General features: G+C 41.8%; 1 protein-coding gene across 2 annotated transcripts; it reads left to right on the plus strand.

The window, feature by feature from the left end:
• Positions 1–16347: 16347 nt before the first annotated feature.
• LOC136504117 (UDP-rhamnose/UDP-galactose transporter 4-like) lies at positions 16348–21005 on the plus strand. 2 transcript variants are annotated; one of them, XM_066498983.1, is made up of 6 exons: positions 16348–16479; positions 17727–17945; positions 18738–18922; positions 19004–19204; positions 19877–20038; positions 20414–21005. In XM_066498983.1, the coding sequence occupies exons 2-6, from the start codon at positions 17804–17806 to the stop codon at positions 20732–20734; spliced, it is 1011 nt and encodes a 336-aa protein (XP_066355080.1). In that variant the 5' UTR covers positions 16348–16479; positions 17727–17803; the 3' UTR covers positions 20735–21005. The 2 variants fall into 2 exon arrangements, with proteins under 2 accessions (XP_066355080.1, XP_066355079.1); XM_066498982.1 differs by having other exon boundaries at positions 18738–19204.
• The last annotated feature ends 6097 nt before the right edge of the window (positions 21006–27102 follow it).

Here is a 27102-nt window from a genome sequence, read left to right on the forward strand (position 1 = left end):
GCAAACCATCTATGTATTTTGGTAAAAAGACCAATACATTTCTGGATTCTCCTCCCTATTAATCCAGTTGTTTTCCCCAAAAGAAATTTCCCTGGACCATGAATTCCCACTCCATTCTATTCTCTCTGATGATTTGTAAATAGTTGATAGATCCCCTATATATGGACAAGGTTGAAGTCAAACTTTTAAAGCTCTGGTTACAGTAAAATCTAAAGTAATTTGTTTGGATATATTTATAAACTATTCATGAAGAGTACATTATTAAAAATGGAAATTTATTAATATACTGATTATATTCTGGTAATAAAGTGGTCAGAATTATGTCTTTGAGACTGCGTGGTTGTTCAAAATGCAAAGTATTTGCACATTGGAGGGAGTATATTTATTGTTTCTTGATGGATTTGGAGCCATGAACAGCAATTATAAATCCCTATTACTATTATTATTAATATTCTTTGGTAGTTATTACGATAAGGACCTGTTAGATACACCGACATATTTTGTGGGAGGGTCCTAACTGTATAGCGTTTACGTGGTACGCAAACGGGCTAAATAACCGTTTAGACGAACAATGGGCAGATGTTAGACAGATCACAACCTCAGGCACCCCAAATCGAATGGCTGGAAGCTCTCCCAACACCAGACATTCAGACAACATTGCGCCTAGAGTGCAAGCAGCCAGATTTAGCTTTATCTTGTGTGAAAGTCTGAAGTGGTGGAACAGAACTGAACAGGGTCCCTCTCCCTCATGATGATCTTGTTTCTTGTGAGCATTTGTCAGCCATATGGGCTGAAAAGTCGCTGGGCTACTAGTTTTCCAGCCCATGTTTTTCTTCTTCCTCGTTGGCAGCCAGGCCAGGGGCTCCCGTGCAGTGCACTGTGAAGAACACGTGCCGTTCCAAAAATCCTTTTCTGCAAACAAAACAATCCATGTGCTGTAAGATACTGTATGTACAACTTTTAAGTAAGCAAACAACCATCAACCGATGAATGAGCAAGGTACGTACCTACACCGACACACACTAAAATATGATGTAAAAATAATTAATAAATATCTAAATTAGAGATGCGCCCATGCATGCAACAAGATTCTCTGAACGTTGCTATAATATATTAAAATGAAAAGCAGCATCGAATCAGGGAGAGAACACGGCACGTAGGTGTTGGAGCTAATTCAGACGACGGGTCAAAATCAGGACTAATTAGCAATTGATGGGCTGTCTAATTTTCAGTTGCACACAACAACTCAGCCGCCACGTAGTTAGACGTACATACGGTCAGTCGGTCACAAGAAGCTAAAACTGTGAAGCTCTACTAGTAATATTAACTAATATAGAACAATCCTCATCAGGGTTCTCAAATACATGGATGCAACAGAATCACTCTCAGATCGATCGAGGACCTGACTGGTAGATGGCAAAAATTTGGACGTTATCAAAATGTGGGCAAACCAGATCTTTTACAGCCATGCATTTGGCATGCATGCTACGAAAACTTTGCTACATCTCACATTTGGCTAGCCAAACCTTTGGCAAACATTTTTATCCAACTTTTCATAAGTTTTACTTGCCAAATCTTTGGTAAGACGAACTTAGGTTATAAACAAATAAGCAGAGCCCGGATATTCAGGTTTGCCTAGCTACTAAGATGGCAACATCTTTGAACTGAATATTTTGAAAGAGTGAAGTTTTATTTGATGTTTTAATTAAGAGCATCTCCAAGAGTTATGCAAAACAACTCCCTATTTTGACTATTTTTTAGCAAAAACTAAAAATAAAAAAAAATCCAAGCACCGCAACAGATTGGTAAATTAAAGAGCTCCTTAAAGGTAAAAACTTGCCAAATATCCTCTTTAGCTCGTATGCTTCCTCGCGCTCCTTAAAAGTAAAAACTTGCCAAATATCCTCTTCAGCTCATATGCTTCCTCACGCAGTTGAGAGGTGAAAGGAACCGTGACGCCTAAGAGGAGGTGAATTAGGTAACTTAAAACTCTAACTCTAAACTATCACTAATAGAGAAACGACCTTTGATCCAGCTCGAAATTTGGCTTTAGTCCCGGTATATTTCGCGCTCGGGACTAGAGAGACCTTTAGTCCCGGTTTGTAGCTTCAACCGGGACTAAAGGTCCCTGCCCAACGGCTACTACGGCAGGCTTTTGCTGCAGGGGACCTTTAGTCCCGGTTGGAGCTACCAACCGAGACTAAAGGTTAACTTTTACTTCCGGTTGATCCCTCCAACCGGGAGTAAAAGTCTACTCCCGGCTGGAGGCTCCGTCCAGAACTAGAAGGACCTTTAGTCCCGGTTGCTGTCTCCAACCGGGACTAAAGCTTCAAACTATAACCGGCAGTCTTTATGTGTGTGCGAGTTGTGCCGTGTGTGTGGTCGCGGTGTATCTGAATATACTACAGCAGCCAAACTACTGAAGAGTGCTTGCAACCGTACTCTAGTTTGCTACCTCACGTGTGGTACCCTATTCAAATTTAGTCCCGGTTACCCTTTTGCATGGGTCCGAACGAAGGTAAACGACGTCTACCCTTTTCGCACACACATAATTTAGTCCCGGTTGCATGGGTCCGAACGACCGGCACTAGCTGAGCTCCCACCGGCACAGCAGCCTAGCATAGCCCCCACCGGCACAGCAGCCTAGACCAAATCAATTAGTCCCGGCTGGTATTACGAGCCAGGACTAAAGGTCTTTTAGTCCCGGGCATTTATAGGAGCCTCGATGGGCCGGCCCAGTACGCAATATGCTGGAATTACTGGCCAGTCCCACCTATTAGCATCACCTCGCTTGCTCAGAAGAGTGAAAGCTAACTTAAAAGCTCAGCTCTCGAACCATGCAGCACGAACTTGAACATGATCTGCTCTATAGGATTGTACCGTTGATCCTTGACTAAAGGTCCTTCGTACTATAGTTTATACAAAATGTTGAACATTATAAACGTACCTATATTCTAGCAGCGTAGAATGCGTATTCAAAAACCAAAACAAATCATCAATTAAAAATAGGAAAAAAAAAGAAAATAGAAATAGAAACAAAAAAAAGAAAACCTTTAGTTCGGTAGCAGCGTGAAAATAGAAAAAAAAGGAAAATAGAAATAGAAACAAAAAAAACCTGGTAGCAGCGTGAAAATAGAAAAAAAAGAAAATAGAAATAGAAACAAAAAAAAGGAAAAAAAACCTTTAGTCCCGGTTGGTATTATCAACCGGGACTAAAGGGCCGGTCTACGTGGTCAGGCCGGGAGGCCTCTTTAGCCTACCAACCGGGACTGTGTGAAACCGGGACTAAAGGAGGGGCCCTTTAGTCCTGGATTCGTGCTTCCGGTTCCAAAACCGGGACTGAAGGGGGTTGCGAACCGGGAGTACAGCTAGTTTCTCTGCTAGTGTATGACATCTTTTTCTATTCTTAGCAAAAACCTATGCAAAAGATAAACTATCTAAATGTGCAACTATGGTTTTGCTAATGCGTTACTATCTCTACCGCCAAAGAAGTTATGCAAACAATGTAAATGCGGAAGCTAAAGAGCAAAGCACCTACGCTAATCACCTAATGAATCACTAAGCACTATGCAAGTGGAGATCACTAAAATAGTGTATCAACACCCTTGGTATGTTTCCTCTGCTCCACACATGTCAAATGGCCGGTTGGGGGGTCTATTTATAAGCCCCACTGAGAAAGTAGCCGTTGAGGACTAAACCCACCTTTCTGCTACTGACCGGACGCTGCTGTCGTCCTGATCAGACGCGTCCGATTGTCCTGCTCGTTGAAGCTAGCGCGTTGATCGGACTCGGCACTGAGTCCGGTCACTGTCGATCGGACACGTTCGGTCGCGCTGGCGCCGCTCTGGAACCTCTCTAGACTTCATCAAATGCTGCAGTTCATGCGTCCGGTCGATCAGTGCCGCTGCATCCGATCACGCTGAAAACATTGACGTGACGAAGAACAGTGTCATCGGTGTGTCCGGTCAGTGCTTTGCTCAGCGTCCGGTCATAGCTGTTGATGCCTGCTATTGTTGACCAACTGATTGGACGCATCCGGTCCCTATAAGGGCCGTGTCCGGTCACCTTTGTGAAGCTTGTTTCTTCGCAATCTTGCGTCTGGTTTGGTTCCTATCTTCGTACTTGGACTTTGCTTGATATCTTGGGTCTTCTCTTGTGCTTCTAGGGTCTTGCTTATGGTCTTGATCGTGGGATCATCATGTCTCCTTCGTCCAAGTCACGTCTTGCATCCTATTGAACTATAAAACAATTACTTGCAAATTAATTAGTCCAATTTGGTTGTGTTGGTCATCAAACACTAAAATCAAAAGTATATGGGTCTAGGGTCCATTTTCTTTATAATCTCCCCCTTTTTGGTGATTGATGACAACACGACCAAAATAAGGAAATAATAAAAATTTTGGAATTTAAAAACTATTTACTTGCTAGGATGCAATGCAGAGGGTAAGGTTATATGATGCTAAAAGATACCACATATAAACATCTTTGGAAACTTATCTTGCCCTTACAAATGTCCCCATGTGGCATTATGGATTTAAGCCTCTCTCTAACTCTAAAATCCACTATTCTCCTTTTCTCAGACCATTACCACTTGTAAATTATTATGATTGGGTTTGTTTTTGGTCCTACAAATTCTCTTCCTTTGGAATCAAACACCGAAAAGAAAGACATTAGTAGCACAAAGGAGGGTCAAACTTTGTGGGTAAGGTTATATGATGCTAAAAGATACCACATATAAACATCTTTGGAAACTTATCTTGCCCTTGCAAATGTCCTCATGTGGCATTATGGATTTAAGCCTCTTCCTAACTCCAAAATTCACTATTCTTCCTTTCTCGGACCATTACCACTTGTAAATTATTATGACCGGGCTTGCTTTTGGTCCTACAAATTCTCTCCCTTTGGAATCAAACACCAAAAAGGAAGACATTAGTAGCATAAAGGAGGATCAAACTTTGTGATTCTTTGTAAGTGGAGTGGAATAGGTTATAAAATTTGACTCTCATATTACATAGACTAAGCTCTCCATAAATATATACATACATATGATGAAGAATGTAGTTTATGCATAATTGGTAAATTAATGCTTAAGGGAGTTTAATCTATATAATGTATGGAGAAAGCATATAAATACCAAAGTAAAATCAACATGATGATATCGGTTTAGAAATACCACATGTGGAAACCAATTTGATTTATACCACTTGCAATAGGTGGTGGATATTTGAAGTATGATGCTTAACTCCGAGGACTCTATTTTCCTTGCAATGAGACTACTATACACATGATAAGCTTAAAAAAGGTGTTAGTCTCAAAGCATCCAACTTATAGAGTAACCTCCCTCTAAATTTATGCACACAAGCATGGAATACTTGTAGGAGACATGCACGTTGATTTTAGAATCAACAATACCACTTGAAAGATGACATCACATGAATGTGAGAATCATATCCGAAGGTGATATTCAGGAGAAATTATCTACAATTTGGACTTTGGCACATATTAGATGAACAATTGTAAAACAAGCTATGTGTCGTGCTCCTAAACAATTTAAACCTGTAGGTTTGCTCCAAGGGTTAAGAGTGAAACCGAGCAAGCCTACCATAAGATATACCTAGTGTATGCAAGGCAAAAGATTTAAATATGCTAATGCAAACCTAGGCATGAAAAAGAACTAGATGCTAATTAAAATTGCAAGAAATTAAATCTAGTTACCTAACATGGGAAGGGGAATTTGGGTCAATAGTATTCACTAACCCACTTGGCAATTACCTTGTCCATAATGATGCACCCCATGAAATGCACCTATACTTTGCTAAGTCTCCAAATTCCCCGAAGTCCATTGGACTTCTCACTTCCCTTTCAGGGTCTAAACCTTTTTGATGCTCTTCATGTTGGAAATGATATCCTTTGACACCCAAATGCGTTTGGCCCCATTATTGGCTTGTTTGTTCACCTTGATGGCCACAACCTTGTCATTTTTCTTCTTCTTTTTCAAGAGATAAGGTGTGGAGACCTTTTTATCCACCTTGTTGGTGTAGGTGTTGGAGAGTTTCTTGTTTGCTTTTTGTTTTTCTCTTTCTTTTTAGCTCCTCCTCCATTCTTCACCTTGCACTCATAGTACTTGTGATCTTCCTTGTGGCACATGTAGCAAACTATGGTTTGTCCTTCATCAAGCTTCTTCGCTCCCTTGACGGTGTTATCTTGATGAAGTTGGGCTTGCTCCATCTTGCCTTTCACTTGAGTCAAGTCCTTGGTGAGGCGAGCCACTTCTTGCTTGAGTTGCTCATTCTCTATTGCAACCTCTTATGTGCATGTATCTATAACAACTTTCTCAACACAAACTTGATTGTACAAGGGTGAGTCAAAACATAAATCATTGCAAGAAGTAGAGGCATCCTTTTTGGCATGTCAAAGATAGAACTTTTCTTTTTAGGTGCCTCGGTGGGGGTTGTACTGACGGCTTCAAGATTGGCAACTTTATTAGTTAGCTCATCACAATGTTTGCACATGGTTTCCATTTTAACGAGCAAACTTTTATAACCATCTTGTGAGCTAGCTAACTTTTCCTTTAATTTTTTATTTTTCTTTACAAGTTGCTCATAATTGATTGTGCAATTATTTGTGTTTACACTAGTCTCAAGTTGCTCAATTTTAGTAGATAGCTCCATATTAAGATTGACAAAAGTTTCATATTGTTCAAGCAAAGTAGCATAAGCTTGTTGTGAGCTATCTAGTTTTTCTTTTAATTTTTCAAGCTTCTTTTGTTGACTAGTGCAAACTTTAGCAAAGTTAAGATTTTATTGCACAATTTCATCATAATAAGGTACCTCATCATCACTATCACTATCATTGTCACTATCACTAGAGATAGACTTTTTGTTACCTCGTGCAATAAGGCACACACGTGAGGTACTTGTTGATGAGTGCTTATGCCCATGTCTTTTGTGGTGGTCTTCTTTTTCTCTTGAAAAATTGTCCCATGACCTTATTGATGTGAGGGCTTTGTCCTTGCATGCCTTCTTCTTTATCTTGGGTGTGGGCTTGTTTGGACAAATTTGCACAAAGTGCCCTAACTCGCCGTATCCATAGCATCCTTTCTTTCTTTGCTCATTTCTTTGATTGGTGAAGATGAAATCTTGAATTTGCATGGATACACCCTTGATATTGAGCCTTTGATCATCTTCTCCACCTTGTTGATAAGTTTGATAGATTCTTTATCAAGGTCGGAGGTGGACGAGGAAGATTGATCATCATCACTCAAATCATCATCATCCTCATCCTCATCTTCTTCTTCATCTTCACTTGAGAAGCCTGAGCTTATCTCAACTTGCTTGCCCTTAATCTTCTTTTTCTCACTACATGTGAGGGCTTTGCCTTTGCTTGATAAAGAGGCTTCTTCTTCACCCATCTTGCGTGATATTTCAAATGCCACTATCTTGCCAATGACTATAGCTAGGGTCATGGTGCTCAAGTCCTACATGTTGTGAAGGATGGTGATGATGCTTGCATATTTCTTTTGTAGTAGGACGGAGATGATCTTCCTCACGATATCTGCATCATCTAGCTTTGTTAATCCTATTGAATGAAGCTCATTGATAATTAGATTCAAACATGAATACATATCACGAACAAGCTCATCATCATTCATTTTAAAGGAATCATTGTTTTTGCTCACGGACATTAGTTGTGCCGTCATGGAGCTCTTGGAGTTTTAACAAAATTTCATGTGCCGTATTTAAAGTGAACACTTGGTTAAACACATCCATGCTAAAAGATTGAAACAAGCAATTTTTAGCTCTAACATTAAAATGAATTTCTTTTTCTTCACTCTTTGTGCGTTTATCGAGATTCTTAATGGGTTTCATCTCATCACAAGTGATTCTCCAAACACCCAAATCTACCGCCTCAAGGTGACAAGCTATTCTAGCTTTATAGTAGGGGAAGTTAGTGTCGTCAAAGTGCGGAAGACTAGAGGTATCCATCCCAACCACTCTAAAAAGCATCGGCTCAACGACGGTAAAGTCAAAGGTCCAAATTGAGCCAACCTGCTCTGATACCAATTGAAAGGAACCGTGACGCCTAAGAGAGGGGTGAATTAGGCAACTTAAAACTCTAACTCTAAACTATTGCCTCTTTTTCTATTCTTAGCAAAACCTATGCAAAAGATAAACTATCTAAATGTGCAACTACGGTTTTGCTAATGTGTTGCTATCTCTACCGTAAAAGGAGTTATGCAAACAATGTAAATGCGAAAGCTAAAGAGTAAGGTAGAGATATGCAAACTCCTGTCCACGACTCTAATATTTTTACTAAGGTATCGAGAAGCGTGCAAGCTTTTCCCTAGTCCTCATTGGAGCCCCTCGCAAGGAATCCCTCGCAAGGGCCAAGCTTCCGGTCGAATAATTCCATAGATAGCCCCGGGCCTTCTCCACGCGTAAGTGGGTCTCCAGTGTACCTTCCGGCAAGCCTCTCTCGAACCGCTCCCCGCCGTCTTCACTATCAAGCTTCCACCGAGGGCCTTCTTCCCTTCGGTACACAGTGGCGGCCACACCACAAACGCGGTTGGTGTGTTCTCGCAAGACTACAAGCCCCTTCGATGTACAACAATTGTGCGCGTAAGCATCGAGTGGTAAGTGGTATGCAAACCTCACTAAACACTAGACCTAAATCAAGAGCAAGCGCATAAGCGGTGGTCTAATCAAGCTAAGCACTTCGTAAAGCACCTACGCTAATCATCTAATGAATCACTAAGCACTATGTAAGTGGAGATCACTAAAATGGTGTATCAACACCCTTGGTATGTTTCCTCAGTTCCACACATGTCAAATGGATGGTTTGGGGGTCTATTTATAAGCCCCACTGAGAAAGTAGCCATTGGGGACGAAACCCACATTTCTGCTACTAACTGGACGTGGCTGTCGTCCTGATCGGACGCGTCTAGTCGTCCCTACCGTTGAAGCTAGCGCATTGATCGGACTCGGCGCTGAGTCTGGTCACTGTCGATCGGGCGCGTTCGGTTACGCTGGCGCCGCTCTGGAACCTCTTTAGACTCGATCGGATGCTGCAGTTTCTGCGTCCGGTCGATCAGTGCCACTGCGTACGGTCACGCAGAAAACATTGTTGTGACGAAGAACAATGTCATCGGTGCGTCTGGTCATTGCTTCGCTCAGCGTCCGGTCACAGCTACTGACGCCTGCTGTTGCCGAGCAACTGATCGGACACGTTCGATCCCTATAAGGGCCGCGTCCGGTCACCTCTATGAAGCTCGTTTCTTCGCGATCTTGTGTCCGACTTGGTTTGTATCTTCGTGCTTGGACTTTGCTTGATATCTTGGGTCTTCTCTTGTGCTTGTAGGGTCATGCTTATGGTGTTGATCGTGGGATCATCATGTCGCCTTCGTCCAAGTCACGTCTTGTATCATATTGAACTACAAAACAATTACTTGCAAATTGATTGGTCTAATTTGGTTGTGTTGGTCATCAAACACTAAAATCTAACATAATGGGCTTAGAGTCTATTTTCCTTACCAGAGGAACTCCGTATCCACTCCTCAAGTGACGTTTTTTTTCTCGGGGCATCGAAGTAAATTGGACGCATGAGTAAATTAAGAAATAAAGATCTCCAGGCGAGAAAATGGTAAAAGAGAAAGAAACTATATATTAAAAGAGGCTTGGTTAGTCAGGAATAGTTTGAGTTTCTGGATGCAAAATCGTTTAGTGAGCTAATATAGGAAACCATTGAAGAGAAATAAATCAAAGTTGCTACTTATTTATTAAATCGCTAAACTTATTGGTTTGGCAAGTTAATTAGAGAAAGCACCTGGAAACTCTGGAGGTTGTTCGTACATACGTTACGTGGACAGGGGAGGGGGGGTTCGATCGCGCGCGCTCATATTTATGGCTTTCCGTCGCGTACGTGGAGGTGGAGTCGTCGATCGTCTCTGATTGCTTCAGCGGCATGCTAAATCAAACGCACGCTTTGCGTCTGAGTTGTGAGCTCAACTTGGTCCGCGTCAATATATATATAAGGAATAAATATATAATTCGTACGTTATTAACAACAACGATGACAACTTATCTTTTGCTTCGTCAATCTCCAGAGAACTAATGGATGGATGGTCGTATGTCTCATAGACTCAGAACGAGAGACCCTCAAATAGTGTAGAGTGTGCGCATCTATATTGTATTTTTTGTGTTTTGAAAGGAAAAAAAGAGGAAGAGTAATTTTTCCAGCAAGGATTCATAATTAAAGTTAGTCAACTAGTTAGCTCCTTTTGAGCACAAAGACGATATGCACTCTTTTTACTGTGTATACAGCAGTGTATAACGTACAAGTACACATGGAGTAAAGTGTACTATTTCACACTCAGTTTTTATTTAGACAAAAGACAAGCCACCGCTTTCAGCCTGTTCGCTCGTTGGTTTCAGCCAGGGCTTATTAGCCATGGTACAATATTTTTCTCTCATAATAAACCAGCACCAGCCGGACTTATCAGCCTAGAAACCAACCAGCGAATATGCTGTTTATGTCTCTCGATGCAGATAATACAATATTAATATGTAACAAGATCTTGTTCAACTTGGCGTATCATATCAGTTACGTTGTTGATTTGACTGAGATGCGGTAGCTTGTGATCTGGAAAAAGGTCTGCATCAAGGTCACATTATTGGTAAGAGGGCAATGCCTGATGCATGTGTGTATAGGGTCTGGCATCAACTTGGCGTGCGTTATAATATGACAGCATATAATTAATTAATTTGAGATCCAGATTGGATGCACTAATAATATAATTATTAAGCAGACATCGTAGTAATCTTTTCCCCATTTTTCAGTTTAGTGGTACATGTCCCTCGATGAATGACGATTCTACGGCCGGAATATATAATTTGTCATTTTTTGTCCTGTGATAGCAGTTCAATACAAATGATTTTTTGGATGTACTGTATTATTGTGTTGTACTAGTAGTTCATTGCAGCTCGGTATATATTCAACTAGTACTGGCACACTACTACTCAATATTAGGCAGCCTAATTGCTACCATGATGATGTTCGACCTTAATGTCACATCGTATTAAGGTTGGAACTTACTACCACATTGTATTACCAGAAGAATTACAATCACTTGTTCGAGAAATGTTTGTTAATTTAAGAAACCCAATCCCTGCCAAGCTGATATATCGGAGCCCAGTAAGGGGCCGTTCGGTTAGGCTGTTTCCGGCGTGGAATGGCCAGGAATCAATCCGACGCTATGTAATTTATCGAAGAAACAGTGCGGCCGGGATTCAATCTCATGTAACCAAACGAAGCCTAAGGAGTCGTTTGGTAAGGTGAAATGGTTCCGGTTTTCCCATGGAACGCAAGAATAATCGTTGCCAAACAAATGTAGGCTGAGCATTTAGTTCCACTTCCAGTTCTCCTGTTTACACTAAGCACGTGAAATGACTTGGCCCTAGGGATTTTTTTTATTTTTAACACTTTTTGTAAACTAATTTAAAATCTAAAACTGTTTGTTTTTCTCTCTCCAAAACTAACACTTTTGGCCGCGCCTATTGCCATGGCGCGGCGAAACGCCTGTGCTGCGTCATGCATGGTGGCACAGCGGGAGGATGACGTGACGTCGTCATGGCAGGGTCTGTCGCACCACCCATCTTGGCGCGGCTGTGACGCGCCATCACTGGTGGCGCGGCAAGGCTCAATTAAAAGCCCGCGACGCCTCCACTGCGCCCACCCTTGCCCTCGAACGCAGCCGCCACCTGTGCCCCTGCCCGCCCAGCGCCGCCTCGCCTCACCCCGCCTCCGTCCCCGCTCGCCCAGCGCCGCCTCGCCTCGCCTCGCCTGCGCCCCCGCCCACCCAGCCCCTGCCAGCGCCGCCTCCTCGCCTGTGCCAGCCACCGCCGCCTCGCCTACCAGCGCCGCCTCCTCTCCTTCGGCTCATATCAAGGTAGCTCTCTCTCTCTATCTCGATTTCTTGTTATTAAGAATGTTATTTTAGTTAGGGTTAGTGATTTAGGATAGTTAGAGTTAGTGATTTAGTATAGTTAGGTTAGTGAATTTGTTTGTTTAGGTAGATAGTTTTTAGGGTTTAGGTTGTGTGTTGTAGTATAGTTAAGGTTTGGTTAGGTAGTTAGTGTTTAGGTTATTGTTAGTTAGGCCTTTGGGTTTAGGGATTGATTATGTATTTATTATTTAGTTAGTTTATAGTAGTAAAGGTTGTCAGTATAGATACTAGTTTTCAAGTGTCGGTACTTAGTAGTGCATGATACGGCGATTTGGAATGGTTTGATGAACCTCCTAGCTTCAATAACGTTTGTGTCCGTTTGAATACATAGAAGTTGTTTATTTTTCAAGTGAAGTTGTTTAATATGTATGTTAATGTTACTTTGAATATATACATGTGCTTTCATATTATGTTCCTATTGCATAACAAGTAGTTCAAATTTTGCAATGCTACATAATGTTAATTTGAATATCGTTAATTTGAATACTCTAACCCTTTGTTTATCAATTTGTAACAGGATGGCCCCTCCCACGCAGCACCCGTTGTATCCCCTTCTTGAGGTGGAGTACGACGAGCCGCATTGAGCACACTTTTTGAGTGACACCGACGCAGAGGTGCCCTTGCCTCCTTTGAGGCCCCGCACGCACACCAGGACACACTAGTGGGACGAGTGTTACGCGCCGTACATACGACGTGCAAGCTTCTTCTAGCTTATCCGTGTTGTCAACTACGGTCTTCTGCCCCTTGACCCAGCACTACTTACTGCAGCTGTAGATAGGTACGAGTGCCTTCATTATACGTAAATATTCTTATAACAAATTTGAGGCAACTAACAGTCGTTCTATTCTTATAACAGGTGGAGGTCTGAGACCCACACGTTCCACCTACCTTGCGGTGAGATGACCTTGACCATGCAGGACGTGAAGGCTATCTTTGGCCTTCGGTTGGGGGGACTTTTAGTGACAGGTATAGTTGACAACGATCAATGGAGGGAGATGATGGCTTAGTTCACTGCCTTTCTTCCATCGGACGACGAGGTTTCCAAAAAAAATAAGTGAGCAATTCAAGCCTATTTAATACTTGCATTGCTTCCCTGCAGCCATCGGGTCTCATTTTCTTTGGTGAATTTCAGGAAAAGTTCTGGTGTTTCGTCGTCGTTGATCACAGAGCGCTTTGATTACTTGGACCCACAGGCTGATGAGGCTCAGATCGACAGATTCGCTAGAGTGTGGCTCTGGCACTTCCTTGGTGCTTTTCTCTTCCCAGACGCGTCGGGCAACACCATAAGCTGGATCTTCCTTGACATATTACGCCAGCCGTGGGATAACATAGCGGTGTACATCTGGGGCAGCGTAGTCCTGGCATGGACGTATCGACAGCTATGCGTTGCCTGTCGTTGCACCTCAGGGTATGCGAACCTTGGGGGTTGCTCCTACCTACTCTAGATTTGGTGTTGAGAACGATGGTCCGTTGGGAGGCCCCTTGCTACTAGTTTACCGGTAAGTACTTCGGTTCACTATATTCTTCGAGGCAGTTACATATGATTAAATTATTAATGGCTAATTCATTATCGTGTTCAATGCAGCATTGAAACGGGCAGGATACACTCCCTACAGCTATGTATATCTAGACACAAGCAGAGTTAGTTAGAGGGAATGCGAGGCGCAAGTACAGGAAGTACATAGATGGTCTTGACGTCCTGACACAGCACCAGGTTACGCTCTCTTTACTATCATACATGTGTCTTGTTCGATGTACACTATATCACAACCTAACTCAATTATGAAATGTTCAGGTGCATTGGTGTCCTTGGGATGCTCCGGAGCTCGAGTACTATCTGAGTCCTGTCACTAGGGATGAGTCAGACGAGTATCGCTGTAACGTCCCTCTTATTTTCTTCTACGTGGTCGAGATTCACTTGCCCATCAGGGTTTGTAGGCAGTTTGGAAGAATGACAGGCTATCCACCACCGCTTTACTCCACCAACCAAGAATTACACGGTGCGCTATCGATTAATAACAAAGCTATAGTTCAGAGATCTGTATGGTACAACTAACAATTGTTTTGTTGCATGTATGACCGCAGGAAGAGGTACAAGACCAAGGATTGGCGCGTGACACACAACATGTACATCCAGTTGTGGCAGAACAGGGACCGGCAGCCAGTCGATGCGGGTCCCCCACACGACCAGCACACCTTCGACGAGTACCTGCGGTGGCTTCACAGGTCTATGAGGACACATATCAAGCCCCTGTACACTGAGGAGGTGATTGACGAGGACGATGAGGAAGATGTGTACGACGTTGCCACTAGGGACAACACACAACTACAGAGAGCCCTGCTTCAAAGATACGTGGTAAGATACTCGAATGGTACAATTTGTTATCCATTTGGTATTAAGTATGTATACTAAAACTGTCCAACCGTGTTTCTGTACCCAGGCGACACAATTATCAAGGCTATCCAACGAAGCAGCGTTTTGGCTTCACGAGTCTAGAGGCTGGGGCCAGGTGTTCTCGAGGCTTTTGTGGAGGTAAACATAAACTTTTCCATTCCGAAAATGTTTCTTTAGTGTATATGCGTTTGGAAAATGCACTAACTTTAACGTCTATTTATGCATAAGGTGAAGCGGAGCTGTAGGAAGCTACCTCAGAAGCTAAGCTGCATGGACACTCCTTGGGTGGAACCGACAGTCCTGGCACGGTCTGATGGCACGTCTTCTGGCTCTTTGAGGACACCAGCCGGCTCTTCTCAGACGGTGACAGGTGCCACTTCCGCAATACGTACATCACCACATCATAGCGCTGGGAAGGACCCTGCAAGCGAGGACGACGACGACGATGACCCCCCGGGCTTCCATAGACAGCACGACCAGTGGGACGATTGACCGCAGGATGAGATCGGCATGTCTCAGCTAGGTGGTGCCCCGCTTGGTACCTAAGGAGCCTCACAGGTAGTAACAAAGGTAGTTTCTTTAAATATGTAGGCTCCATGAACTAACGATCATAAATATTATAAATAATCGTGCATATCATATACTTGCAGGGTACGAGTCGTACGCACCGGCAACGTGACCACACTGACGTTGGCTACACTCCCAATGTGTTGCCTACAAATCCGAAGAGATAGAGACGTCCGAGGGATCCTTACTCTCCTGTGACTTAGTTTGTTATATCGAACAAATATTGTCGTCCAAAACTTGCAGACTCATGAACCAATGAAAATGTTATGTGGCGACTTGTCAACTTGCGCACGGACTCTATTTATTTGCTTCATATTCGTTTCAATGCGCCGCGACAGCACTTGTAGTTGTTTACAACATCGACAGCAGCATCTACACGCATGTCGTCTCAGACTGCAAAAAGTTGGTTCCGATTAGACGGTATGACTAGTCTTGCGTAACAGAGCAAAGCAGCATGGCCTATAGTTCAGGGCTACGAAACTAGAGTCAGTAACGCAGTGCTGTGTCAAGTCACGATAAACCGATAAGATGGGATACAGTATATGCAGCGGCATTGAAACCAGAGATAAAATCTAATAGGACTAGTACAACGACATAGAAGCGAGATACAAAGTTTGAAAAAAGGTACATTGAACGGAGAAAAGACCATCGTTACGGCAAGGCAGAACACATCTGACGAAGGGACGCGCCATGGGCCGGGGCGCGGCAGTACCGTGCCATGTATGGCGGTGCGGCAGCTCCTGCCACGTCAGCGGCCATGGCGCGTGGAAGTGCCACGTCATCCTCCCGCCGCGTCGCCATGTACGACGCTACACAGACGTTTCGCCGCGCCATGACAATAGATACGGCCAAAAGTGTTAGTTTTGAAGAAAAAAAAACAGTGTTAGATTTAAAATTAGTTTAAAAAAAAATATTAAAAAAAATCACCCTAGCTGCGACTCATTCAGCTATGCACTAGTGATCATATTTTTTTGGGTTATATTACCCTCTTTAAGTGGAACAAGTGAAATAAGTTGTATTTAAATTGTTCTTTACGTACAAAAACTTACTTTCGAATGCTTTTGAAGCATTTATATGATTTTTTAAACATTTTCTGTCCGATTTTTAAACACTACTATGTATATAAAGACGCAAACCGATTTTTGAAGCATATATATATATAATTCCTATGTATAAAGACGAGTCGCTTTACTTAAGAAGCAAATCAGGTCGATTTTTAAACACTACTATAGTCCGTATGGATTGGATTTGCCTGCTCCCAAGTGGGGTGGGGAAAACAAGAGAAGCAAGCCAGTGATTAATAAAATAAATTAAATGGAACAAAGCGGATGTATAAAATAGCCCCCGAGCCGGAGGATCTGACCGGGAGTTTTGTTGTTTTGTGGCCCGGCCGGCCGTCGCATTCGCATCGCAGTCGCAGCAAATAGCAGGCGGCCTCCATCTCCACTGTGTCCTCTGTTCCGGAGCAGGAGGCAGGAGCAGCCGAGCAACCGAATCGAGCGCGGCGCGGTCGCAGGTGAATGCTGATCCGTCCCTCCCCTTCCCCTGCGCGATTTCCTCCTCTGCGTTTTTACACCTCCTCCTGCGATGGAACGAGCTCGATCTGGGGTGGGTGGGGGACTGGGAGTCTCTTCTTCCGGGGCCAGGTGTGGAGCATGCGGCGCTGGTTTTCCTTTCCCACGGGTGCGTGCGTGCTCGGTTGCTGCGCGGCTCGAATCTAACCAGGGAGGGTGTGGCGCTCTCTAGCCGGGAACTGGGACGGGGTTCCATTCCACTCCCACGCCGGCCACCACGCGTCCACGCGTAGCCGCCGGCCGGCGTTGGAGAAGAAGCTCGTCGCTGCTGCTTCTCTTCATTCATTCGGTGATTTGGAGGGAACGAACAACAGTCGAGAACGGGTACGGCCGTTATGGGTCGGGCCATGGATTCGGCCGGCCCAGTGACATTAGTTCCCAAACTTGAACACAAAGGGCCCAGCCCATAAACGGTGCAGTGCAGTGCGCGCTCCCTTCCCCTCGTTCAAGTGTCGCTGTGGGGTTTTCTCAAAAAAAAAAAAAAAATTGTTGCTGTGGGGTTGCCTGCTGACCGCTGGTTTTGTGTTTGATAAAATGCCTAGGAAGGCAGTACTTGTTCTGCTTCTACCTGACGGAGCATTGCTTGGTCGTCTAGTCGTGCCCTATGCTTCTTGTGAGGTTGTGAGATGCACGGTCAAAACTTGTGGTCCTACTTGACCGTCGGCCCCTTAATCTTGGTGTTCAGTCTGTAGGGTGTGGACACCTTAGCTAGATAGCATTACATGATGTGACTTGTAAAAAACTGTATCCCTCTTAGGCCTTGTTTAGTTCGTCCCCTAAAGTTTTCTCCCTATCCCATCGAATGTTTGGATAGAGTATTAAATATAGACTAAAAAATAACTAATTGCACAGTTTGCGACTAATTTACGAGATGAATCTTTTAAGCCTAATTAGTCCATGATTTGACAATATGGTGCTATAGTAAAGCATGTGCTAATGATGGATTAATTAGGCTTAATAAATTCGTCTCGCGGATTACTGATGGATTATGTAATTTGTTTTCTTATTAGTATCCGAACACCCCATGCGACACCCCAAAACTTTACACCCTGGATTTAAACAAGGCCTTATTCATGCTGCTTACTAGGCGAGCTGCTCTGGTTACATTTCACATTGGCCCCACGCACCACACTTTGTTCCCTGTTACATTTGCTCGGTTATGATTAACCAACCACTTCGCCTTCTGCAGGCCAAAGCTTGGATTCCTAGATCTGATGGCATCGGTCTCTTCGAGATTGTAATTCAGCGAAGTGTTGAGCTGAAACCATGAAATCAGACATGAGTTCTCTGAAGAAATCCGACAAGAAAGCCGCACTGGATTTCGCAGCATGGAGTTTCAATGTCACTACATCTGTTGCAATCATCATGGTCAACAAAGCTTTAATGGCTACGCATGGATTCAGTTTTGGTATGTCTGTGCTGTGCTTACCTGAGGATTTATTTATCACATGTCTTACTCTCACATTTTGATTGTATTTGTGGCTATAGAATGATATAATCTTGTGCTGTATCTTATGCATTTGTCAGATTTTGAACTGAATATTGTAGTCATTCATATTTCTGTTTGAATAACAAATCAGTGTATTGTGATGGGTTTTTTGGACAAAAAATGATGGTGGTGGTTCTGGTTCATATTTGAATATTTCATTGTAGAATTCATGTGCATTTTCCTTAGAGACCTCACATTTGGAGAACTAACTGACATCTTGTAAACTTCGACTCTTTGAGTAGTTTTAACAGTGTTAATGCAAATTCCCTACCAAGTTTTTATTTAAAGGAAAGGGGTTCCTGCCTAAATTTGAACTATGTTGCATTCTGTGAATAAAATTTTGATTGTAGATACCAATGTATACTGCAATATTTGCCACATTTCCTTTGTTAATGATAGGAGAATAATTGCAACACAAACTTATAAAGTGCTACAAAATTGTGGTATAATTTGCTAATGCGTCTGTTGAACCGTAACGATGTTAATACAATTAATAGAGACATGTTAGCATTATGTAATTTAATGTATCTATTGAACCTTAACGATGTTAATACAAGCAATAGAGACATGTTAGCATTATGTAATTTCTTACTGTATGTTTGGTAGTTGCAGGCTCACCATATTTCTGCACCTTGTCAACAAACTGTACATGGATGGAGCTTGGATATATCTCCTGCCCTGTCATTAATTACTCTCTCTTTCTTTTTGCAGCCACAACATTAACCGGGCTTCATTTTGTGACTACCACCTTGATGACCATCGTATTTCGGTGGTTAGGCCTGAGCCAGCCCTCCCAGTTACCAGTAGCAGATCTAATTAAGTTTGTGATATTTTCAAACTTGTCAATTGTTGGGATGAATGTGAGCTTGATGTGGAACTCTGTGGGCTTTTATCAGGTTAGTGAATTTTTCTGTACCTGCTACTACTACATGAGTTCAAATTGTTACCAACTAAATTCATTCTATTCCCTTCCTCAGATAGCAAAGCTGTGCATGATACCTGCATCATGTCTTCTGGAGGTTGTCTTTGATCATGTACACTATTCTCGGGACACAAAGCTGAGCATAATGGTTGTGCTTATAGGAGTGGCAGTTTGCACTGTTACTGATGTCAGTGTGAATGCAAGAGGTCTAATTGCAGCTGTTATAGCTGTTTGGAGCACGGCTTTGCAACAATATGTAAGTTAGTCTGGTGGTTTGTTATATGTCAGCTCATGATTAAGATTGCTTCTAAAACTGATTGTCTGCTTCTGTTTACAATTAGCTGCAAGTTCTTTTGCATGCTTCTAACTGTCTCGAAGGATTAAGTATTTGAATATGGTAGTACAATGACTGTCATTCTACAAAGTTATGAACAATTAGCAATTACTTAATCATTCATTGATGTTTCTGCTTCTTGAGGATATCGCTCCTTTGTTTAGACATTAGGATATAGCTACTCACCATGACACCAGTATTTCCCATTTCTATGAACTAAAAAAACTAGACCAACCTAGGAGAAACTAGGTGGTGTTTTATTAAGAAGAAAATAGGCACCAAAATTCTCCTTGATGAGAACTTGAACCTGGGTGGTCTGGGCATTCACCCCATTTCTATGAACTGTTAGGCTTGATTCAGTTTCCTCATTATATTACTGCTTAATCTTTAAAGAACACTCCATTTGCCACACGTACAACGCATAATTCATTTATTTTCCCTACTTTGGCATTTTTTTTTATTATCTGAGTGCCCTTACTCCTCCACATTTTTATTAATTGTTCTATTTGCACTGCATACATACTTTGGTCCTATCATGTATCCAGTTAAAAGGGGCACAGTTTTGATTCCTTTGTAATTTCTGCTCTTTTGCAGTATGTTCATTTCCTTCAACGCAAGTACTCTCTGAACTCGTTCAACCTGCTGGGCCACACAGCTCCAGCCCAAGCAGGGTCCCTCCTGCTGGCAGGGCCATTTGTTGATTACTTGTTGACGGGGCAAAGGGTGGATCACTTCGTTTTTTCATCTCTTGCTCTGGTATGGACAAAATCTCAACAATGTTTCTATCACTACGTTCATATGGCGATTGATCCTTCTTACGGGTAATCTGTTTACTCAGAAATGAGATGGTGATTAGGCTGCATTTAGCTGGATGAGAATTTCAATACAGTGATGGTTTATAAGCTATCCAGGAAACGTTAACACTAGTTCAATAATTTTATTTATTATTCTTGTCAAAAAAATAATTTCATTTATTATTGTGACTGAAATTCATCCATTTTACTGCTTGACCTGCTAGCAATAGCTTCTAGCTGACCATATACATATAGCTTCACTTAGTGTTCACCTTTGCTGGATCAGAATTTTGGATTTGAATGGCATCCTTACCATATCGTTTCCATGATTCTGCAGTTTTTTCTCACGCTATCATGCTTCATCGCCATTGGCGTCAATCTGAGCCAGTTCATCTGCATCGGGCGGTTTTCTGCGGTATCCTTCCAAGTCCTGGGCCACATGAAGACCGTGCTTGTTCTGTCCCTTGGGTTTCTCTTCTTTGGCAAGGAAGGCCTGAATCTTCAGGTCGTTATTGGGATGGTCCTAGCTGTTCTTGGAATGATATGGTATGGAAACGCATCTGCTAAACCAGGTGGCAAAGAGCGGCGCAGCGTGCTGCCGGTGAGGTCTGCGAGCCTCAAGGGAAGTTCAGAAGAAAAGGACGGTGCGGAGAAGTAAACTTGCTAATCTCACTGCGACTGAGATGAGAAACTAAATTTCTGGTGACGGACAAAAGTGGAAAGGCTCTATGTTTTGCCTCAGCAGCTCAACTCAACTCTTCCCGTTTAGAAACATAGCATTATTATAGTTACAGGTATACTGTGTGACTCCATTTTTTGGCTCTCTGAATCTGAATCATTTGTAGCAAGGGGGAGTGACAGATGTTACAAGATTTGAAGACTGTTTTATCAAATGTATACTGTAATTGTTTAATCACGTAGTGCAATTGTTTGCAAAACATTAAACATTGCCCTTAGTATACATGTGTTTACCGCGATCTCGTTTACAAATTGATGCGGTTAACTAGCTGATTACTAAGGCTGGTTGGAATAGTGAGCTCTGCCAAGCTGGATTATTCAGTTACAGCACTGTTTGCCGAAGCAGCTCTTTAGCTAGTTTAAACGTTACATGGTGTTAAGTCATTTTTATTTGATCAGCCATTCATTATGTTTATTAGTTGGCCATTTAGCCCAAATAATAGCTAAACAATCAGTCTGTTCGCTTGTTGGTTCCAGCCAGCCCAAACCAGCCAGCCAACAGTGTTTTTCTCTCACAACAAACCAGCACCAGCCAGCCCAAACTAGCCCAGAAACCAACCAGCGAATATGTGAGTAGGTGACCATCTGTTTGGCACTGTATGTCAGTCGTTTAAATAGAAGACCATCAGCATCAATTTCAATTGCACATAGTACAACCACAGCATGTCATCATTACAGCAAGATAAAAGTTGTCGAGTTTGTTGGCCTGCATGGCGGCAGCACAGGGCATACGCCAAACATCTCATGATGTAACACTAGTACATTATAGGTAAGCATAGCAGGTACCGGTAAAAGCAGCGCAAAGCTACAAACTGTACTTATATTACATGGATAGATGGCATGAAGCCAGCAATCTTTCGAGTTGGAAGGCTAGGGTAGTGTTACTGACACATTACAATAGCTGACGCCATATGTCTAGTGACAGGTTATAGCCTTGCATAGAGTCTGGTACAGCGCAGTCAGTAGCAGGTAGGATTCGTAGGTTTATAAGATTAGATAGGTAGATTATACAAGAATGTTGACGACGAGGTTCAAAAGCGCACAGCTTGCTTGCCGGTATAGTAACCTAGGCAGCCAAGTTCTGAACCGGCGTTGTTAAGACCACTGTACATTGTGTTGAAGATGAGCCTGGCTGTACGCGTTGTGACTGCCATACACAAGGCGATGCATCAAGGGGTTTCACAAGCTGTATAAAACATCAGATAGTTTGAGGTGATAATCGCAACGTTGAAGAAGGTGATTTTAAAAAATTATGGCAGTATGTATCTAAAAACCTGTATCATTTTTTCTGACCGTTTGATGATGATTTGCGTTCACCAGACTTGGCATATGGTTTAGTGTCCTGAGCTTTTGGCCTGCAAGCAGCGCATACTTACTATTGTTTAGAAGTTGCACATAAGGATTATATGGTCATGTTCTAACCTATTGCCTGAAACAGTCTTAAAAAATTTGAATCTCCGATTGATACTCAGTGTTTAATACCTTTTTGCTCGGGTGTCTAGGTGGTCTTCTAGATGATGTTCCTGTGTACCTTTATCATGTCTGGTGATGTGGACGTCTATGTTAAGTTCCTGAGAGGTCTCATGAGCAGTTTCAGTGAAGGTTGTTTGATCCTATAGGAAAAGTATGTGATCGACAGAGGTTGTTGAGCATAGTTAACAGGAAGTTTGTATTGACATTTGTTATGTGTGGGAATGCAGGTCTAGCATCAGTATGTGTGGTGTAGAGTTTAGGTTGGAAAAGATATGATTTGTGGGTAGAAAGAAGACAAACCTCCTCATGAGTAGATTGGTCCTCAAACAGCTTCCTCTTTGCAGGTTTCTTTTCAACATGGGTCGACGACTTTGCGGGGCTGGGAAATATAGTATCAGACATTTTGAATCGGCAAGTAATGTTTGATTAACTAATCAGCGGTAAGTGTGAGTTGTAGTACTTTAAATATAGCAGGAATGTATAATATTAAAAGGTAGCACTGCATAACAGACCAATAGAGAACAGTGGGGCAGTGATATAAGATCATCCGAAGCAATACTAACTGTGGTGATGAAATAAACATAACCACACAACACTACTACTTTCATGTGACTAGAAGAAAAGTACGGTTGTATGTACAAGGATTTAAATTTATTAATGCGCATCGAGCTGATGGTTTCATGTCGTGCTATCGATGATTCAGATGACAATCTTACACTACAAAGGTGAGTAGCCTACAGATGTCCCATCAGTAAGGGAAAGCTGTAGTAATCTAATTTGTAGCGACTTACTGAGTGTAATAGGAAGATAGGAAGAACAATTTGTTTTCATACATTTTGAGTACGCTAGTTTTGACAGTTTAGCGTAAAATAGGTAACTGATGGGAAGAAAACAGCACACAGTTCGATATTTGTGACAATGAAAGTGGTAAAGTAATTAGTAATTGAGTTAGGAAATGCCAAGGGATGACTATTGTGACAGTAAGGCTGACCCAAGAAAGAGGGCAAGATGTCTTGGTTGAATTTCACAAAACTTTTAAATGTATGAATACTAATTCTCAGAGGTACCATCTGTCAACCAGCTTTCACAGGGTCAGATGAAAGCATGTTCTGGACTATATAAACCATCTACCATTCTAAAGCTATCTTGTGCAGCCATTGTTAAACAGCGGGCAAGTTTAGAAACGGGTCTAAAATTGCAGCAGAGCACAGAGATATTATATGTTAAGCATCTCTTAGAGCGCGCCCTCGCGCGCGCCGGCAAATCACCTGATTAAGGCGTAGGCAAAAAAATATGTTTAATCTTTGGATAGAAACAATATTAGGAGTTTAATATAGACTGGTGAAAGGGCTCTCACCATCGCGCGCACGTGCAGTTACAAATGCAGAGACTGAATTGGTTTGAGATATATCATGAAGTACTTATGGATATTCATAATCTGAGTGAATGGAAAAAATGATGATACATATATGAACCTAAGCCATTGGTTTGAGATATACCATGAAGTACTTATGGATATTCATAATCTGAGTGAATGGAAAAAATGATGATACATATAGGAACCTAAGCCTTTCTTTCGCCTAACTTTGGACTGCAGATAACGAAGTACAGAGTGAAACTTGGAAGGAAGCCGAGACTGGCCATTTTGTAAGGTCGTAGGAAGCACAACAAAAGTAAACTAAATGCAAGGACCTATGGTCAGATGAGTCCGTTTTCGTCAGAGTTCGCATCTGTGTTTTTTTATTTCTTGGCCACCTGAAAAAGATGAGATGGACAATTAGAAGTGCTGCATAGCTTAAACCATAACTGTGACGCCAAATAATCACAAAAACATTTACCACTCTCGTTTTGTTCATGACTACGGACTCTGCATAAGAATCGCCAAGGCAACAGTAGCCAGTAGACATTGATCAGGATGTACCTTCTGAATCATGTATTGTAGCAATGCAATATGAATCATAGTCCCTAACCAATCAGAATAGATTAAGTACATAGCAAACCAGAAAAAACACTTTAGGTTAGAAGCAAGTGCACATATTCTATGCAGGTGTATAACTATTTATTTTAAGAAATCAGGAAAGAATATCCTATGCAGGTACACATATCCTATGCAAGGGCAGTAACAAAAAGTAGAACTTGCTATATTCACCAGCATATAATATATATGATTGAAAACCCCACAAATATGCCGGTTCGAACACAAGAGCATTAGCTATAGAGCAACCATAGTTTTAATTAACTTGTCATACGAAGATAGATGTGTGTACTTAACTTTTAGTCAACAATTAGGAGGCCTGTATCTTTTGGGGAACTATCACAGCAGCAGCTAATATATGCCCATTATGACACAGCAACCAATACGTGGCCTTTTTTTGGAGCAGTTGGAAAAGATATCTTAGAAATAGAAATTTTATGTAGCATATAATAATATTACGTCATCGTCAGTTAAAGGCATAGATAGAAACAATGTACAGAAAATAATCTGAACGCTATTCTTTTTTTATGCTGCTACAGTGAAGGAAGAAGCGTTGGGTATCTTGACTGTATTCCTGATCTTAAGACCTAGGAAGGCAAACCTAAAAAGTTGACACCAAATTCATATGTTGAATGTTAGATTTGCTGACATAGCACGGTATGGAACCTACATCCAACAAATATTAGAACAAGAGAGTGGGGCTTTTTTTTGTTTTGCTGAGATAGAGGTTCAGCTGCGATTCCATGTGGCTTGTGTTTCAATAAAATGTAGTGAAACAAAGCATAAGTGGAGACTAAATTAGTGATTTGAGAGGAAGTACCTAAGTTGGAAAAAATGCAGGTGGACAACACTTATTATGTTGTACAGTCTGCAGAGATGTGTAGCACTGAAGCCATAACGCGGTTCATACATGGCTGAAGTTAAAAGAGGCAGCAAGATTTTGACAGGCGTTGACCGGTTAACTGGAACAATGTAGAGGCACTGTTGTGTCTAGCAGAAATCATTGCCATTTCCAGGATAACATGTAAGAAAGGCAGAGGAAGAGGATAACTCACCAAAACGATGAACTGAGCTTGGAAGGTGTTCTCTACGAATTGAGAAAGTGTTGCCCTTAGATAAGCAAGGGAGCCCAACCTAGAAAATACGAACATATATATCATAATTGGATCGGAAAATATCATGGACCAATAAATCTCTTCTGATTTCACTATGTTCTTTTTTTAGGACACACAATAGATCAAAGAACTAACTACTTGTAAATTTGTTCACAATCTTCTTTTCGGACAGCAAATGCACATTGTCTAATATGTGAAATACGTTGCATCATTTTAGACAGGAAACACCTCCACAGAACCTAAAATTTACAAATGTCTTGAAAAATAGGGAGGACTGAGAAAGAAGGATGTGGACATATCAATGATCAAGGAACATGATCAGTGTTGTGTCAAGCAGAAATCATTGTCATTCCCAGGATAACATGTAAGAAAGGCAGAGGAAGATGATAACTCACCCAAACGCTGAACTGAACTTGGAAGGTGTTCTCTACCGGATTGAGAAAATACTACCCCTAGATCAGCAAGAGAGGCCAACCTAGAAAATATAGACATATCATAATTGGATCAGAAAATATCATGGAGATTTAAACAGTAAAAAAAATAACAGGAGAAGGCAATCTACTAAGGATAATACCTCTGAATCCACAATAAATAGACAGCCTTCGGCAGCATGCTAAAATGCTGAAGGTGGGTGCAAGAATTTGACTGACTCAAACTCTTAATCCTCAAAGTTCACGGAAGATCCAATCTGCAAAGTGGAGGAAAATGGCAATTCATAACTCTGCATGGATGTAAACCTTGTGGTCATATAAATAAAATCATAACTCAAGGTAACAGGAAGCTATGGTTGCATAATCTAGAATTATCCCATGGCTGTTGCTAATGATGATCCTATGCTGGTTACTGTCAGAGATTAAAATGCGATCCCCACTTTCATCAGCTGATATGCATGGTTCAGCACATTGAACTATAGAATATCACTTTTCCAGTACATATAAGTTTACTTTCACAAGGAACAGAGCATGGAATCGCAGATCTAAACATGTCTACATATTTTTTCAAGACCGGAGCATGGAATCGCAGATGTAAACATAGATCTCTCAGTTTAGACATTTAGAAAACCTAACCATAGGGAGATAGTTCCCCTTGCCTTTGTTAAGAGAGGTAAAGACCATGCCCTTTAGGGAGTTACTAACTGTACTGTGAGCAGCTGGGAGTGTAGACTAAAAAAATAGATTGCACCAGGCACGGACCAACTCAATTACTGCATTCAGGATATGGAAAAGGAAAAAAAGGCAGAAGATAAGGTCAACAAACCAGGTACACAGCACTAACAGAATCATTTTTGGACACCGCATTGAACTCTAATGTGAATATATCCAACAGATGAATCATCATTCTCTCTTTTCTACAAACCATAGAAAGCTGTAGTTGTAACAACCAGTCGTCTCTGCATCTTCATTGTCTTAACAGGAGCGCAGTCACCATGTTTAACCTACAGATAACATAAGGAAGATCACAATAGTCAGATAGTTAAGAAAGATCCTGACTCCTGAGATAATCCAGAAGACAGAATTTATTTAGATTGTCCATTACCTTCATCGTAACCAACTTCTCGTTTGGACCTTGCAGCATGGATGAGGCGTGAAATGCAGATTGACCTCTTACATCAACGCCGCTGACTGATAAAAGCCGATCACCCTGATGCTTGATCAAATAACTTGAACATTGATCTAAACTGTGCACCTTATCCAAATATAAGAAGTGTATCATTAGTTGACCTAT

The sequence above is a fragment of the Miscanthus floridulus genome, chromosome 14 (genome assembly GCF_019320115.1).
Source record: "Miscanthus floridulus cultivar M001 chromosome 14, ASM1932011v1, whole genome shotgun sequence".
NCBI lineage: Eukaryota > Viridiplantae > Streptophyta > Magnoliopsida > Poales > Poaceae > Miscanthus > Miscanthus floridulus.